General features: G+C 43.4%; 1 protein-coding gene across 1 annotated transcript in view; it reads left to right on the top strand.

Annotated features, from left to right (window-relative positions):
• Nucleotides 1-1326: 1326 nt before the first annotated feature.
• Nucleotides 1327-17017, top strand: part of TRHDE (thyrotropin releasing hormone degrading enzyme) — a 202912-nt gene continuing 187221 nt past the window's right edge. The window contains exons 1-2 of the mRNA XM_017832814.1: nucleotides 1327-2211; nucleotides 7644-7917. Of these exons, the coding sequence (XP_017688303.1) occupies nucleotides 1394-2211; nucleotides 7644-7917 (1092 nt within the window). The 5' untranslated portion in view covers nucleotides 1327-1393. The remainder of the gene's footprint in view (nucleotides 2212-7643; nucleotides 7918-17017) is intronic.

Genomic DNA, 17017 nt, shown 5'->3' with positions numbered 1-17017 from the left:
AAGTGGGCTGATTCAGTTTTCCAGACCGAGGCTCGCTCCAAGGGCTACTCAAGCGAAGCGTTGCTGTATTACCCCAGGCAGCATTTAACATATCCTTAAAATCCCTCCAGCTGAGGAGCGGGGTTCAGCACTGGCAGTCCTGGGTCCGTGGAGGAACGGCAAAGGGATTTCTGAGAGTTCCAGCCAGAGCTTACGGAGCGATTTTTTTCTCGGCATATTAATCCTATCGATTTAAGTAGGAGTATTTATCCTTTTCTGAGCTCCATCCCCACGTTAGTATGACAGCACTGTTGTCGTCCAAACACGTAGTCGGCGGCTTTTTATTAAGTCTCTATAAATACGACACAGTAAGGGCGTTCAATATTTATGTGGCGAGCACACGCATTTGCGTGTAATCCCGGGCAGTCCTGCGGCTCGGAGGCTTTGCAGCCGCCCCGTCCCCGGCGGCTGCCCGGCCCTCGCTCTTCGCCCGCCCCGGCCGGGGCTCCCGCCGCCGCCTCAGCGACCTCCCCCGGAGCCGCCGCGTGTGACACACCGGAGAAAAGCCTCCCTCATCCCCGCGTCGCCCCCGCCTCCCGCCCCCGCCCGCTCCCCCGGGGCGCCGCCGTCACCGCCGGCAGCCGGAGCAGCCGCTGAAGCCGAGGGGCGGCGGGGCTTGCCCGCCTCTCCCCCCTTCCCATCCCTTTCCTTCCTTCGCCTCTCCCCAGTGCCTATATATAGCCGCCTCTGCTCGAGCCAGCCGGGAGACTGCTTTGTACCTGCAGGAGACAGGAAAGAGAAAATAAGAGGAGCCGCGAGGAGCGACTCTCTGGAGCCCGACCCGCTCGCAGGAAGAGGAGGACGGGCCCGGCTCACGCCGCTGTCCGGTGCCACCGCTCCGGTGCCGGGCGAGCCCCGCGGGGACGGCCCGACCTGCGCGGCGGCGCCCCCGGGGCGCGCATGGCTCGGGTGCTGCTGGGGCCGGGCGAGGAGCCCGACCCCGGCCCCGGCGACTCGGGACGCGGGGAAAAGAGAGCTCCCTGCGGTCGGCGGTGCTAGCGGGGGGGCCGGGGCGGCAGAGCCCTCCCCCTTGGCGCCGAGGTGTGCTCAGCGGCATGTGCTGAAGTGCCCCGCAGAAGCCGCACAAGTTGCCTGCGCGGCGCGGCCCCGGCGACCGAACGGCGGAGAGCGCCCGCCGCCTCCTGCCCGACCTGACCCGACCTCGTCCCGTCCCCCCGACCGGGAGCCTCTCCCCAGCGGGGCTCCCGGCGGCCAGGGTGATGCGGCTTGTTGGGAAGTGAGGGGCGGTGCGTCCCACCTGGGCTGAGAGCCCCCCTGCCTCGGAGCTTTCCATGCTTTCGGGGCCCCCTCGGGTGGCGGCGGCCTCGTGGGAGGCGGGAGCGGCGCTGCCGTGATGGCCCTGGAGGAGAAGCGGGAGAAGCGCCCGCCCGTCACCCCCATGATGATCGAGGAGGAGGCCGCCCTGCGGAACGGCAGCCGGGGACTGACGCCGGGACCCTGGGCCGAGGCGGCGGGGCCAAGACCCCGCACCACGGAGAGGCATATCACCGTGCACAAGCGGCTGGTCCTGGGCTTCGCCGTCTCCATCCTAGCGCTGCTGGCGGTGACCATGATCGCCGTGCTGCTCAGCGTCCGCTTCGAGGAGTGCGGCGCCGCCGCCGACGGCCCGCCGCGGGCCAGCGGCAACGGGAGCCTTTCGGGGGCGGCCCGGCAGCCACCCGGTGCGGGGCAGCCCCCCGGCCAGCCGGAGGAGGAGGCGCGGGGCGGGGAAGCGGCGAAGGAAGAGGAGGAGGAGGAGGAGGAGGAGGAGTGGCAGCGGCGGCAGGAGTTGCCGCCTTGGGCCCGGCCACGGCTGCCGCGGCACCTGCGGCCGCTGCACTACAACCTGATGCTGAGCGCCTTCATGGAGAACTTCACCTTCAGCGGAGAGGTGAACGTGCAGCTAGAGGTGCGCAACGCCAGCCGGTACATCGTGCTGCATGCCCACCGCATGCACATCGAAGCAGTCCGCGTGGCCGAGGACAAGCTGGCCGGCGGCGTGCGGGTGGCCCGCACCTTCTTTTACCCCCAGACACAGGTGTTCGTCGTGGTCCTCAACCGCAGCCTGGAGGTGCAAAGAAGTTACAACCTCAAGATAATCTACAACGCCCTCATCGAGAACGAACTGCTGGGCTTCTTTCGCAGCTCCTACGTTCTCCACGGCGAGCGAAGGTAGCGGAGCGGCCGCGTCGCAACTCGGTCCGAAGTTGGCAGCCCCAGCGCCGAACTTCGGGCGGGGCGGCGCTAGGACCCGGCGGCCGCGGAGCTGCCAGGCGGGTGATGCCGCGGGCTCCGCGCCGCCCGGCCCCGGCGGTGCCGCCGAGGGGCGCAGGGCTGTGCCGGCCGCCCGGGCAAGGGCTGCGGCGGGGAGGAGCGGCCGCCAAGTCCGATCGGTCGGTCGGTGAGCACAGGCCGGGCCTCGCCTGCCGCTGCCGCCGCTCGCTGGGCGTCCCCTTAAGGCTGGCGCTGGCAGGGCGGAGCTGCGGAGGCTCTGGGGGACTGCGAGTCCTTGCCCGCTCCGCGCCACCGGCTGGTTTCGGGAGAGCGTCTGGAGGGCACCGAGGCTGAGGGGCTGCGTGGGAGCGAGGGGGGCGGGCGGAGCTGCCGCGATCTGCGGGGCGGACCGGGCTGGGCCGTGCGGGAGGCCCGGCCGGGGTTCGCCGGGGCTGCTGGCAGGTGAGCGGAGCGCTCCGCCTGCGCGCCCGCCGCGGCGGGGAACGCTGCGGGTCAGGAGATACCCCAGCGCAGCTTGGGGACGGACGGGGATAACGAGCCAACTTCCACGGTGGCAAGAATGAAGCAGACCATCCGCTCGGTCCCTGTCGGGGCAGGCCCGGAGAGGAGACTCCGGGTCTGTTTAATAAACACTCCGTGTTTGGCTGCCGTGTGCCCTTGTGTGACAGAGCTTTGCCAGCAGCGAGACTTCTGTGCTGGTTTGATTTTATTCTATTATCTGAAGCAAAAACGTTGTGGGATGTGATTTCACATAACGTGAATGCGTTTACACCTATGCAGCTGAGTCGCTGCAGGTTTACACCCTGTGACCGGGCAAACCTGATTAGTTTTCATGCAGAACAAGATTCAGTATTTACTCATGTTGTTATAGCCCCTTGGGTTCCTGTCGAGGCCCTTGTTATGGTGGGCAAGGTCACTGTGGAGGGCCCCGTTTAGGCAGTTACAGAGGCTTTCTTTTTTAAAGTAGTTTTCTAACCACAGTCAGGCTTTGTAATAGAAAAGAAAGGCGGGATGGGCTTCATGGTTCTGGCATGGCTTATAATTTTAGAATTAGTTTATTTTTAAGCCATCCTTTCTTGAAACATCTGTATGAAACACCGGCAGTGACAGGTTTTCTCTTCCTGAATTTTACTGTTTTATACTGCGAAGTGAAACAAAGAGTTTATAGTTGGAAGAACTGGGCAAAAATACTTAGTCAAACATGAAAAGCATCCTCACCAACTGAATTAAGTCAAAAGTCCTTTTATTAAAACATATTTTCATTACTATGATTACTGAGAGTTTAAACAGTCTGATGTTAGAACTACAAGCAGAATTGAAATTAAGTTTTTGCAATTTGTCATCAAAGTGAAATAAAATGGAAATTTGAAAAAACATGGTTGTAGGAAAAGATGCGGATAAAATGCCTGTTATCACGGGTGATTGAATGACTAGGACAGTTGGGAGTTCTTACAGACCTGTATGGAAATAGGCAAATCAGAAAACAAAGTACTGTTAATAGCAGGAGGTATAATTCACTTTACAAATCCAAGAAGTTATTTAAGCAGATATTATTCTTGTGTATTTAGACTTTGTATAGGAGTAATTGAAATGTCGAATAGGTGCGGCAGTGACATTTTTCCAGAGTTACTGTACTATGCTTCAATACAGATTCCCTAGTTAAGATTTCAAAACCACCACCAACAAAAAGAGGTCCTTTCACTTTTTCAGTCATCAGAGTAATTTAAGACACAGGGTGGAAGGCAATATAAAATGCGTTTCCCAGTATTCTGTGTGTAACTTTTCAGATATGAATTGCTTTGTTTTTAATACACTAAGTATAGTCATACAAGATCTAAGGATAGATACCTTACCTTATGTAAGGTAGCATTGCTATATTGAAATCAATAGCATGTGTTTTCTTTACATCAGTTCATTTATATTTCTTTCTGTAAAATGTTTTTAAAACTGTAATCATTGTGTGGTTATAGTTTCAGGTGTTAAATAGAAGTAGTGTTTTTCAACTGGCACAGGCTTAATGACTCACTGTAGTATAAAGTGAATAATACGCATTCGAAAGCAGGGAACTTCTTTGATCAGAACCTGCTTTTACAATGTAACAATTTGCATCTTTATTAATAACCCATTTTTTAATGTAATACATATAACCATTTGTGGTCCTTAAATGTGGACAATTTCTATTATGATAGACAGACAGGCTTCTTGCATGCTCTGGGAGAGTTTGATGTTCCAGCAGGGCTTTAGCTTTTGACATCTTTCTATCTGATTAAAATACAGTAGCTGCATTGCTATAAAGGGGTCCAAACCATCATTTTTTTCCCTTTTCTTGTACATGTTTTTTTTTTCCCTAAAGTTAGTTTCTGTGGTCTTCACAGGTGAAAGTCATAAATCAGTCTGAAATCTTGACAGCTGCATAAAAGCAGCTTCTGACTTAAGTATTTTCTACTGTATTTGAGATGTAAAATGCAAGTGATATGCTACAAATTTGCTTAGCGTTATGTGCCAGAATTTACTGGCACATAATACAGACATATAATACAGAAGTACTGTAGAGTACTGTAAAAATATGCAGGCATATTTAAGTGAACATCAAACTGTGGCATAAATGAAAAGGAAAAAAAATTCTTACATCACAGAAACAAAACAAACAGACATATTTTTTTGTCTTGTAACAACTAAGATGTCAAAATAGATAGGTTGTTCAGGAAACTTCTTCCTTTAATAGATGAGATGGGATTAAAACAGCTGTGAAGTACTGCTGTGGGTATGCTGAGAAAACAGGCTGCAAACCTGTTATTCCCTAAAGTAAAACTTTTTATGGTCATATTTTTGGGAATTGGAGATAAAAATGTTGGTGCCCAGAGTAGTGTGTAAAGAGATGGATGAAATACTCGGCTTGCTCTTCAGTTTTATTATGGTATAGAAGTTTGCTTGTTTTACTTGAACACAGAGAGGAGTACATAAACAGAGACAATGTTTTGGGTTTAGTTTCTTTGGGTTTTTTAAGTATAAATGTTTAGTTTTTGGGAAGCAGTTTTAACTTTTTGTTTGTTTTGCTTTATGGCACAACAAGCAAATTGATGTTTGATACTAATGCTCGTGTTATAAATATCACCGTTATTGGTAGTTGATGTATTTTTAGTATGAAATATTGACCACCCAGTGTTTGCCCAGTTACATCTATGTGGATATATATCTACCTGTCTGAGAGAATACAGATGATGAAGCGTTTACGAGGGTTATCAAATTACCAGGATTTATTACCTGGTGAAGAGATTGTTTCAGTGGCCTAATGAGTATTAAATATAAAAGTATTAAAGAGGGAGACTGGGGAGGGGGGACAAGGGAAAGATTCCTTATTTGGAGAGTGTCACAGTATAAATGGTGTTCCCCGAGTATACATTTACATGTACGTTGGAGCTCATTAAAATTGTTAATTTCAGAGGAAAGTTCATCATTCTTGCTTTATTAATAACAGGCCAGTACAGTTTTCCATGCTCACTTGAGGCTTCTGTTGATGTCTGTAGCTACTTAGAGTGTGCCTAGAATGCAGAATCAGGTGCACTTGAAATACTTTGTATATAAATTAAGTTGCTTTGCTTCATTTAATTGGCTGATTTGGCTTTGTTGCACTAGTACAAATCCACTGATAATATGGAATTTTTCTGGATTAACACTAGAATACCTGGCACCAAATTTTAACCTTAGATTTAGCAGCCTTGTGCAGAGTTATGGTTTTAGTAATCCATGTTTTGTAATGAGACAAGAAAAATGTGGTACGATGAATTCCTTCGATAAGTACTAGCCAAAAAAGGCTTTTTATTTTAGACTGATCGTAAATGCTTCAGCGGTGGAAAAATTTTTCAAATTTTTAAAAAATTATCCTTATTTGAAAGAGATGATAATTCACTGGAAAACATATATCTAGTTCTACCAGGTGCAGATGCACTATAGCAAGAAAAAGGTATAATGTTTCAATAAATTTATTTCTTCATTTTCTCCAAAATATGTGTAAAACCCAAGAAGTTTTAGAAAAAGTTAATTAGATACTTCACTTTCTGTATGGGCTACCTGTTTTCTTCCTCAGTGTTAGAGGGTATCACATTGCAAAATAATGGTTATAGACTGATTAATAATAGGTGCCACCGTTTTCATTATATCAAAACTGTCCACCCATCCTCTTCCCTCAGAGGAATAACAGATGATTAGTCAGCCTCTAAAATTTTGATAAATGTTTGCCTGGTATCTAAAATTGCATGGTTATTTCCACTGAGGGAACCTTGGAACGTAAGACATGAATCAATACTACTTAAAAAGGCTATGTGTGTGCTACCTTTACAGTTACATAGTTGGCCTATGGTAATTTTTTCATTCTGCATGCCTCTAGAAAATACTTTTATCAAACCCCATAATTCAACCTTTGAAGTGTAACTTCTTGTTTCTGCAAAAAGATCGTTGCACATGGGTTTTCTCTTTATGTATAAGTTTCTACCCAGAAAGTCTCCTTTTCTATATCTGGGTTAAAATCTCTTTAGTTCCAAAGTACACAGTTACAGATTTTAGTGTCAAGCTAAAGCCTTCCCATTCTCTACAATGGCATAATAAATACCTTTTCCTCCTTTAGAGATCTTTTAATAATTTGACTCTTTAACTGAAAATATTTATTTCTTCTCTATAAAATACTCCAGAAAAGAAAACCACATGTAGAAGAGCAGTGAAATAGTCTGTGCTTGTTTAATCATTTACTTACATTTGTAATTCGGCAAAGCTCACAGAATTGTTTTTGGACATGCACAGACACAGCAGTGCTGTATAGCACTGTGTCCCAGGCCTATGTGCAGCCGATACAGAAGTAATCAGCAGTGGAAAACAATGACCCTCCTGTGTGCACTGTGTGACCGTAAGTTCTCATGCCCAAAGAAAGGCAAAGTGCCCCGTCAGTCTCTCAGGGCAGAGTGAACTCCCCAAAGGCTCTTAAGTCCTGGTTTGAACTGAGGACTGTGCTTGTTTTATATTGTATAACCACTAGTGGCTCACTTTTTTCCCCACATATTGATGAAAAATACTGCTAGAATCTGAAGTTTGATAAAAGACAAGGAGTTGTTTATTTAACGTCATTGTGGTGTCTGCAAATTTGTATGAAATTTGTAGACCGTTACTTTATATCAATTGCATTACAGTAGAGGTAGCAAGAAAGTGATAAAGCAGTGTTCAAACAGTTGTTTGAACTGTTTTCACCAGTTATACAGTTGTACTTTTTTCCCCCTCTAAACCACAATAGTGAAGCTATGTCTTATTTGGTATGTTTATGAATCAAGTGCTGGGCACAGTTAATAATTACTTTTTATTTTTGTTTGCTGCTTTTCTAGGTTTCTTGCTGTTACGCAGTTTTCTCCTACTCACGCCAGAAAAGCCTTTCCTTGCTTTGATGAGCCCATCTACAAGGCCACTTTCAAAATCAGTATCAGACATCAAGCAACTTACTTGTCTTTGTCCAACATGCCAGTTGAAACTTCTGTTTTTGAAGAAGATGGATGGGTTACAGATCACTTTTCACAGACCCCTCTTATGTCCACCTATTACCTAGCTTGGGCAGTGTGCAATTTTACGTACCGGGAAACTGTCACCAAGAGTGGAGTAGTTGTAAGTATTTCTAATATATCAAACACATTTCACTACTTTGAAAACCCTCACTTTTTATAGGAGATCATACCATCAAGTACTTAAAGTATTTTCTTGATTAGCATTTCTAAAATTTGCTAGTCTATTTAATGATGGTGTGTATTGTTTGTGACCTTTTCTGGAGGTTTGTCTAAAGTTTTTGGTTTGTCTTGGGCTTTTTGTAACTGCTTAACTTAGTAGGTGTGGTTGTCTGATGAAATTTTAAGCTTTTAAATATGCCATTTCACTTCACTTTGGTTTTCTTGGGAAGTTTTGTCTTGTTTTTCCTGTAGCCTTTTCAATACCAGTGTTCATGAGACTATTTATTAAAAGAAAGCAGTAGTACTGAGTTAAGAAAGTAGTAGGGTTTCCAGTCTCCTTCCTTCAGTACTGACATGTTCTATGGTTTGCTGTGTGCTAGCTCAGGAGGCTGCTACAGTAATCTCTATCTTAGATCTCTTGCTCAGAAGCAGGACTTTGCAACCTACCTGCTTCCTGAGGTTGATGGAAGCACTAATTTTCTGAAGCCATTGTTTCCTAATATGGCATGGTTCTGGGAGTTATACTATGACCTTTATGTATGTCAGTTTTGGTTTTGTGTACAAATATCAAGCTCAAAACTGTATAACAAGCCAAAACATACCTGAGAAATGCTGTCAGCTTTATAGAATATTTCACAGAGCTGTCATCTTGATTTTTCAGGTGAACATACAGAGAAATTCTTCCTTCTTAGTTACTGTGAATAACAAAGCAGAGCTAGTTCTGGAAGCAGAGGACTAGACAGCAGTTTGATCTGTGCACCTGAGCAAAGGGATGTTCACCTTATACTTTTGCAAATGCTGTATGACTTTGTTCTGTAGTGTGGGAGCATGAGGAAGGCCTGCGGGCTGATCATATTGGGAAACAAATCCTTAAACACTTTGAGCCAGCCTAAGCATTGTGCTGCTGTGGAGGGAGCTGATCCCATCTTCTCTGAACCAAAGGTATTCTTTACCTTCCTTGTACCAGCCTTCACCTCTGTACAGCCATATGATCTGGCTGAAAACTGACCTGAAAAATAAATGAAAATGTGGTCAGTTTTCAACCAAAACACATCTCTAATCCAGTTTTTTTTATGCAAATGCCAGAGCCCTAGCATGGATTTAAGGTTGTGCTGATGGAAGGTGGACCCAGGAAACCCCTCTGCATTGGCATCTCTCATTTAGGCCATACTGAAGGGGTCAGCAAATAAGTCTTGTTTTTGTCACTGAAACAGCTGGATAGGACACTGGGGGTCTTTCACTCCTCTTCAGCCCTTTCATACCATGACTGGCAGACTATGACACTACTCTCTGGCCCCACAAAAGGAGGAAGTATGACTAGGAAGTGGTTCTTTGAGGTGCTCTAACCTATGAGTACAAGGATATGGGAACTGCCAAGGCCGTGCTTGCAGTCCTCATGTTACCTTCGATGACTGAAAGGCTTAGAGTTTGTGGTTTGGATTTTTGGTGGGGTTTTGGGGTTATTTATTGTGGTCAACCCATGACATGTATTTATGTATTTATTTTTCTGGGTTGTTTCTCTTGTCAGTACAGTGGGTTAATTTAGAAAAGGAACTCAAAAGTGCCAAGGTAAAGAAATAAGGAAGGAGAAGTGGATGCCTGGTTCTTAGTCTTGCTTCCAGCAGATTAAATATTTGTACAATTTCTATTGCTCTTGGGATGAGAAACTGGTTGCCTCTGACTTTGTAATACTCATAGAATCATAGAATGGTTTGGGTTGGAAGGGGCCACAAAGACCATCTAGTTCCAGCCCCCCCTACCATGGGCAGCGACAATTTCCACTAGATCAGGTTGCTCAAAAGCCCCATCCAACCTGTCCTTGAGCACATCCACAGATGGGGTATTCACAGCTTTTGTGGGCAACCCATTCAAGTGTCTCACCACCCTTACAGTAAAGAATTTCTTCGTAATATCTAATCATACCCTCTTTCAGTTTGAAACTGTTACTCCTCATTTTATCACTACACTCACTGATAAGGAGGAGTGTTCACTGGCCTGGCAGAACAGGGTAGAGGTATCAGGCTGTTTCTCACTTGTTTTCAACTGGTATGGGAACAGGCTTCAATTCAGATAGGATTTGATAATTTTCATTGTAATGTACTTCACCTGGTGAAGGATTTAGCCTGAAGCTAAGAATGCCTGCTAGTTTTCAACTTTAGAAAACACTGAGGGCTCTAATACGGAAGTTATTTGATGTATACTATGGTAGGTAGGTCTCCTGTTCCTTCAGCTCTAATATAAAGTAATGCTTGCAAGTTTTTGCTACATAATGCTACCTTGTTATCTCACTGAAGTGTCTTGGGCACATCGGAGAACCAACTGCAAGCACTTTGGCTTTCAACATTAGTGTCAGCAACTGTATGAAACGTGGGGGATGGACCTTAAGACCATCATCAGTTTGAAACATAAAACCTACTTTCTCTTTAACTAATTTTCTTGTAGTGTTGTTCAGAGCTCATATCCTGCAGACTTTTGCTGCTTGAATATGTTTGGTAACCTGAAGACAAAGGCACATTCGTGCCTTATAGATACCAGTTGATAACTTTCTGCCGCTCTTGTGTTTGGCAAAACTGGTCTCATGACTTCAGGTTTAACACAGATCTGAAGAGAAAATCCAAGTATTTATTTGTTAGGAATTTGTGGCTACTAGAGCTTGATAGTTATGCTTGACTCTCTCGATTCAGCGCATGTAGGACATACGTATACTCCACCAACTTGATAGTATCACTTTACAGAATTATGTCAACAATTATGCAAATTAGGATGTTAATCTTTGCAAGGACTTGAAGACCAAAAGCCTACGTAGATTGAGATAGTTTGAGGTTGTTTGGTTAGTCTAGAGTTTTAGCTCTTGTTTTTCATAATATACCTCTGTGACAGGGACATTACTGCCCAGGAATACCAGAATAGTTCACGCTGGGTTATTGGTTAAATATATCCTGCTATTTTTCAGTCCATTTGGGATCTGATCATCTTTAATCATGGTTCAGTTTTGTTGGAAGAGTATTTTTTAAGGTATGAACTCACAATGAGCACTTTAGTTCAGAACTGTGTCCTTTCAGATGAATTGCTGAGGTAATCCATCTCTTTGAGTCTCTTATGTTGCAGTACCAGGAGTTCATGGACACTACTGGCTGAATTTGAAAATAGCTGAATCCTTGCACATGCAATTTTCAACTTCTTGGTTTCCTTCAAAGCTGCTTTTTCATTAAAATACATTTACTCCCATGGCAGTTAATATAAATGTATAATAAAAGTAAGTTTGCTTCTGAAAATGAATGGATTTTTAGGAAAATTAAAAAACCTTCAATTGAAGCATCATGATAAGCAATTTCTTGCATTGGTGAATCTTTCTTCAATTCAATTAAGGCAATATATATTTATTTTGTAGACATATTGTAGACATCTAAAAGGCTTCACACTGCATATACTTTTGCTTTTCTTTTGGCACGTCCCTAAACCTGGTTTTGATTCACAAAACATTTTGGGGGCAGGGGGCTGTCCTTTCAAATTTTGACAGCTTGCTAATGATTAAAATCTCACCTCTTTTCCAGCTGACCAGTATTAATAAAATGCTATGGTTAAGAGTGTATAAACTCTGAGAGGAACAGAAGTAACTGTGAGATTAAAAGCAGATTTGTTCCTCAAAACTGCTCAACTGTTAGCTGTTCAGTTTTTCAAAGACCTCAAAATTAGTTTAAACCTAAGTGTGACATTCAGTACAAGTCAAGTTATAAATAGAAACTGACTTTTGGAAAACTTAGGTAGCCAATAAAAACAGTAGTTTTTCCATATCCTGTATAATTCTTGGAGACATGAAGATGTTCTATATTTCATACACTAAAATTAATTTAGAATTAAGACAAACAGTTATTTTCTAGGAGCACAGCTCAGTGGATGTAAATCATTAGCATAACTCTTTAGTCCATATGGATCTGATTAGAATCCCATCCAGAATAGGTAATTTAAAAGCAGAACTGCCTTTTCTGTATGCATTACAGATATATAATATGTTTTTTAGATTAATCTGGGATTACAGGAAATCACTGCAACTGCTTTTGTCTTTGGGCAGGGGCTTTGTTTATGTGGAAAGGGCTGTGGTGCAGTCATCTATGTTGCTGTGGTCTAGGGAACAGTATAGTTCTACCAGGGTAGTGCCTGAGGTAATGCGGTATTGAGGGAGGAGGGATGCCCTTACAAGCAAGCTTAGCTGATCATTGTATGGCTCTAGCAGGTGTGAGCTGTAGTTGATGAAAATCATGGGATCTGTGTCATCTTTGCACAGTATGATAATCCAGAAAACTCCATTTACCTCCATATATTTGCTTGGTTCTACTCTTACGTTGCATTTCCTAATCATACCTCTTATATATATTCTTTCTCAATAATTCTTGAAAGGAAAACATTGCTGGCTGAATTGTATTGTATGTTACATCATCTCTGTGTTTCTTTCTTTCATTGTTGTCTTTATCTGTGGTTTCAATTCACCAGGCCTTTTCCTACTACTGTTGCTTTATTTTTTCCCCTGTTTGGATTAATTTTTACGGTACTTCATGTTTAGCTGTGCTTCTGTTCTTCAAAGCCTCTGTTTCTCATTCCTTTGTCAGGTGAACATGGAAACTCACTATATCCTGCATGGCTTTTCACTGTCTCGTAAGTTATTTTAATTCCTTTTTTTCCCTACTAATTCTTTCTCTTTTCAGTTAGTGAAAGGAGTGGGCACTCAGGGACAAAGAACAGTGTATCAATTGAGATGAACATAGTGCTGGAAAGAGATGTTTTGGGGTGATTCCCATTCTACCATTCTTTTTTGCTGTGGATGGGATGTGGAGATAGGTATGGAAATAAAATGCCAACTGGCAGCTCTAAAGTGTTTCTCTTGTCAGGGGGAGTATCTGCTAAAAAAAAAGTGCGTGGAAAGGAGTGGAATCAGGAGGAATTCTGGGTGCAGGGGTTTAAAGAGACAAGTGCTGACAGTACCAGAGCAGATGGGAATGAGCAGCTGTGAAAGAAAGTGGCTATCTGGCTGGGTGGTGGTGAGTGGGAGGAGGAATGCGGATGGAACACAGTGCCTTAAGAAGAATTTTGTGTGATTTCACGTTTCCTACTCCTGCTTCTATTCCAAAATGGTTGCAGCATGTGCTGCAGGGCTGCCTGACAGCAGCTGGGTCAGCTGCTCAGGGCGGGACCTCCACTGTCTGACTGAGCCCCTGTGCATTCCATTTTGAAGAGACCACTGCAAGCTGGTATGTCTTGCTTTCAGCGGTATTAAACATTACTGTAGAGTCATCACTGCTGAGTAATTTGCCATAATACAGAAAAAGACCTTGAGGCTAAGGAAGTTCTTATGATAAGAATCATACCACAATAAGGCCAACCTTTACTGCACTGCTTTTATTTTGTTATTACTTTATCTAAGATGTAATTAGAGATCACAAGCTCCTGATTAAAGATCTTACTTCAATACTTTGCAGTACATTTAAGTCTTATGCTGGCCAATCAGGAGGAGCTCTAATAATTTGGCTAAAGGAAAATAAGATAATTCCTGTTTCCATAGTGCTCTCTGGCTTAAAGAGAGCCTGCATAAATGTCCTGGCACTGAATTACCTCAAGCATGTGCTTGGGGGCTCACTCACTTTGGCTCAGTATCACACAAAAAGGTATAGTGGTCTCAAAAATGGGATCCATGCAGTAATAGTTGCTTGATTCTGCACAAGTGAAAAATAATTTTTATCCAGGAGGGGCTAGTGAACAGAGTCAAATAAGCAGACTTAGATCAGAATTGGTGTGTGTCCAACAGCTCATGTTGGTTTAGTTTCAGCACCATGGGAGACCATGGGTTTATCCATGTCCTTAAGACAGGATGACTGGAAGTAGTATAATGTTTCTAGCAATCCATGAGATGCTGGGCATTCCCTCATCTGCAGTGTGGGGGTCAGTCTGAGGAGACTAACAAGCTGACTTTTATAAATTACTCTAAAAAAAAGAAAAAAACCCAGGTTGAACACCAAAATACCTTTTTTCCCAGCAAGTTTTGTCATTTGTTAGTTCCTAGAAACTGATATTTTCATTTTTTTCTGTCTAAAATAATAACCATGTTTTGTGCAGTTCAGCCTGTAGGTTTTAGAAAATTATTTGAAAAATGTATTAATATTTTTATTTAATAGGAATGACCTCAAAACCAGGCAATTTCTCTCAGCTAATGACAACCTGGATTAAAGGCCTAAGGCTCTTCCTTAGGCCCTCTCTTCAGCTGCTGGTTAGTGACTGCCAGCAAAGTCTCTTCATCAGTTATTATTTATTAATCAGTATTGAAGCAATTATACATGAGATAATTCTTTGTGGGTGAGCATATTGGTTACAGCAGAATGATTTAGCTATCAAAAGTAGGATTAGTCCTCAATTAAAATTAAGTTTTCTTCCTCCTCAACCTGAATTTAGTACAGCTCCAGAGTTGTGCTCTACTTTCAAAGCCCAGCAAAGTAACTTTTGTTAGCCCATCACTTACCACTGGGAGGCCACACATGTTACCTGATAGACAGGTAACAGCTAACACAGGAAACACCAGGCATATTTCTGAAGCCTAGTCCGATGCAGATTTGTAATGTTTAATCTTTATATGTTCTCAAATGTCATAGTGATATGATGATGCCCATTCATTTTCGGTCTTTATTACAAATGTCCCAGTCTTGCCTTCCCCAGAATAGTTTTCATCAAACACTTAAAAAAAAAAAATGCATGTTACAAAGAATGTGTTGGGAAGTACGTGATTATGTTGAGCTAGAAAAACACACACACATACGAACGTGGATAGGTGTGTTTGTGCTTTCTTTTACTTGTATGAAATTTTCTTTGTAATAACAACAAAGGCTGGTTCTACAAGTATCTTTTACTCAGTTCGGTACTTACTATTGTGAATTATTTTAGTTATGTGGGAAACTGTAATGTAATGCAATAATAATCCAAAGAAATCGTAGCCTTTTCAGATTGACCACATCAGTATTTGTTTATCCATTCTGCTTCAGGTTTATATATTGAAAATGACTTCTAGTTTATTAATTTTTAAATACTATAGCTACAAAATGTGCTACAAACAAACAAAACCCTATGTGATCAGCATCCATGCTAAACTGAATATGCCAGGGAATCTGTTAAAAACATAAATTGCAAACTTGCAATCCATTGTTATTGATTTCTGGTTGAATTTGCAAGTCGAATATGCTAGGAAAACACTGAACATGCATTGTGCTTACTACTTTAAAAAAATTCTCTCTGTCAGCACTTGTAGTACATGCTGTATTTAAATGTGATATTTGTTTTATTAACATAAGTGCCCAGCTGCAGTCTGCAAATAATACTATTGAATTGAAAGACTTGAGTTTGGGAACATTGTTTTGTTTTGGTTTTGGCTAGGAAGATCACCTGTAAGTATCTGGGGGCAGTGGTGTACTTCGTATGTAGTAGCAAGAAGACTGTCAAAAAGCAAAATCAGTTTCTTAATTTGTGGCTATTTTGTAGGTTTATAGCTTGCCTGCAGTAACAGTGAGGAGAATGAGAGAGGCAGCACATGTGATTCTTGGCCTGATGGTTGTCAGAACAGCATCCTAATCGTAATTCTGTACATTCAGGAGCAGTTCAGCCTGTAGTTGCTTCATCTGAGGTCTCTGCTGACTAATGAAAAGAAAGAAAGGTCTGAGACTCTTAGTACTTTCCACTGCTTCCCAACTATTTGCCCAGAGTAAAGTAGTGTGAAGTGTCTGCAGTTCCTCCCATTTTCAACATTACAAGTAGGGGAAGGAGTGAGATGTAAAGGAGAGACTATCTTTCCTTTTCCTTTCGTGTGCTAATGAGCATATGCTTAGTAGTATGTACTGTGACAATACAACTCACAGTAAAGACTGAACACCCGAGCTGTGCTCTGCTGTTTGTACTATGTTGTTTCATGTCTCCTTATGCCTCTTATATTCTGCTGTCATATTTGACTTCATTAACTTATTTGTTATGGTCTCTGTCCTTGTCATCAACATGAATTCTGCTTTCTGGCTATTAACACGTTTCCATAAGAGTCATGCTCTTGCTATAAAAGCAAAAACAAGTGCCACATAATCTGTAGGAGGTATCTTACTCCAGAACAACGTAAAGGTTAACACTTTCCTGCACCAGCCTGAACATCTGTCAGTCAAAGCAGTGTTATCCTGTATACCTACTGTAGTAACTGCACTATGTGCAGTGAAAATGGATTACTGAGGCAGGTGACTTAGTTGACATCCAGTTGAGTGACAGATAACACTATTCTTGAGGGAGGAGAGTGATGTGTACTTTTATTTGTTTATAGACTTGTGTCTCCTCCAGGGTTTAGCTAAGTTTTAATCATATTTTTCATACAGGAACAAGAAACTTAGCCTGTTTTTATAGCCAGTGGTAGGAAAGTAACCACTATTTTCAGAGATTCATACCTGTTGGGAGCCCAATCCCTCCTTTTCCGACAGTCAGGTGTCTGTAATGTTCACCCTTTAGACTTGCCTTTACTTTTTAGTTTTAGTGTTGGAAAACCTGCACAAATGCCATCTTATTTTTGCCTTTGTCCCAGTACTTTTTGCTGCCTGGAGCTTTGTGGTGTTTACCCCTGTTTTTGCAAGTAGAGAACCTAGTCAATTTGATTTTCTACTAAGGTGTCTGTAGGGTTGACAAAGCTCTTTTGTTCTTCCAATGGGGTTCTTTCACACCTCAGGTACCTCTTCTGAAGATTTTTCTAATCATGTGGCAGAATGGAATGAGAGGCTGGAAAGCAGTGCCTTGGAAAGGGAGCTGGAGGTCCTGGTCAACAGGAAGTTGAATATGATTCAGCAGTGCCCTGGCAGCCAGGAGGGCCAACCATGTCCTGGGGGCATCAGGCAAAGCATCGCCAGCTGGTCAAGGCAGGTGATTGTCCCACTCTGCTCTGCTGTTGGGTGCCACAATATAAAACAGACATTAAGCTCTTAGAAAATGTCCAAAGGAGGGCCATGAGGATGGTGAAGGGTTTGGAGGGGAAGCCTTAT

This window comes from Lepidothrix coronata, unplaced genomic scaffold (assembly GCF_001604755.1).
Source record: "Lepidothrix coronata isolate B3197 unplaced genomic scaffold, Lepidothrix_coronata-1.0 Scaffold206, whole genome shotgun sequence".
Classification (NCBI taxonomy): domain Eukaryota; kingdom Metazoa; phylum Chordata; class Aves; order Passeriformes; family Pipridae; genus Lepidothrix; species Lepidothrix coronata.
This window is presented reverse-complemented; position numbering and strand designations above follow the sequence as displayed.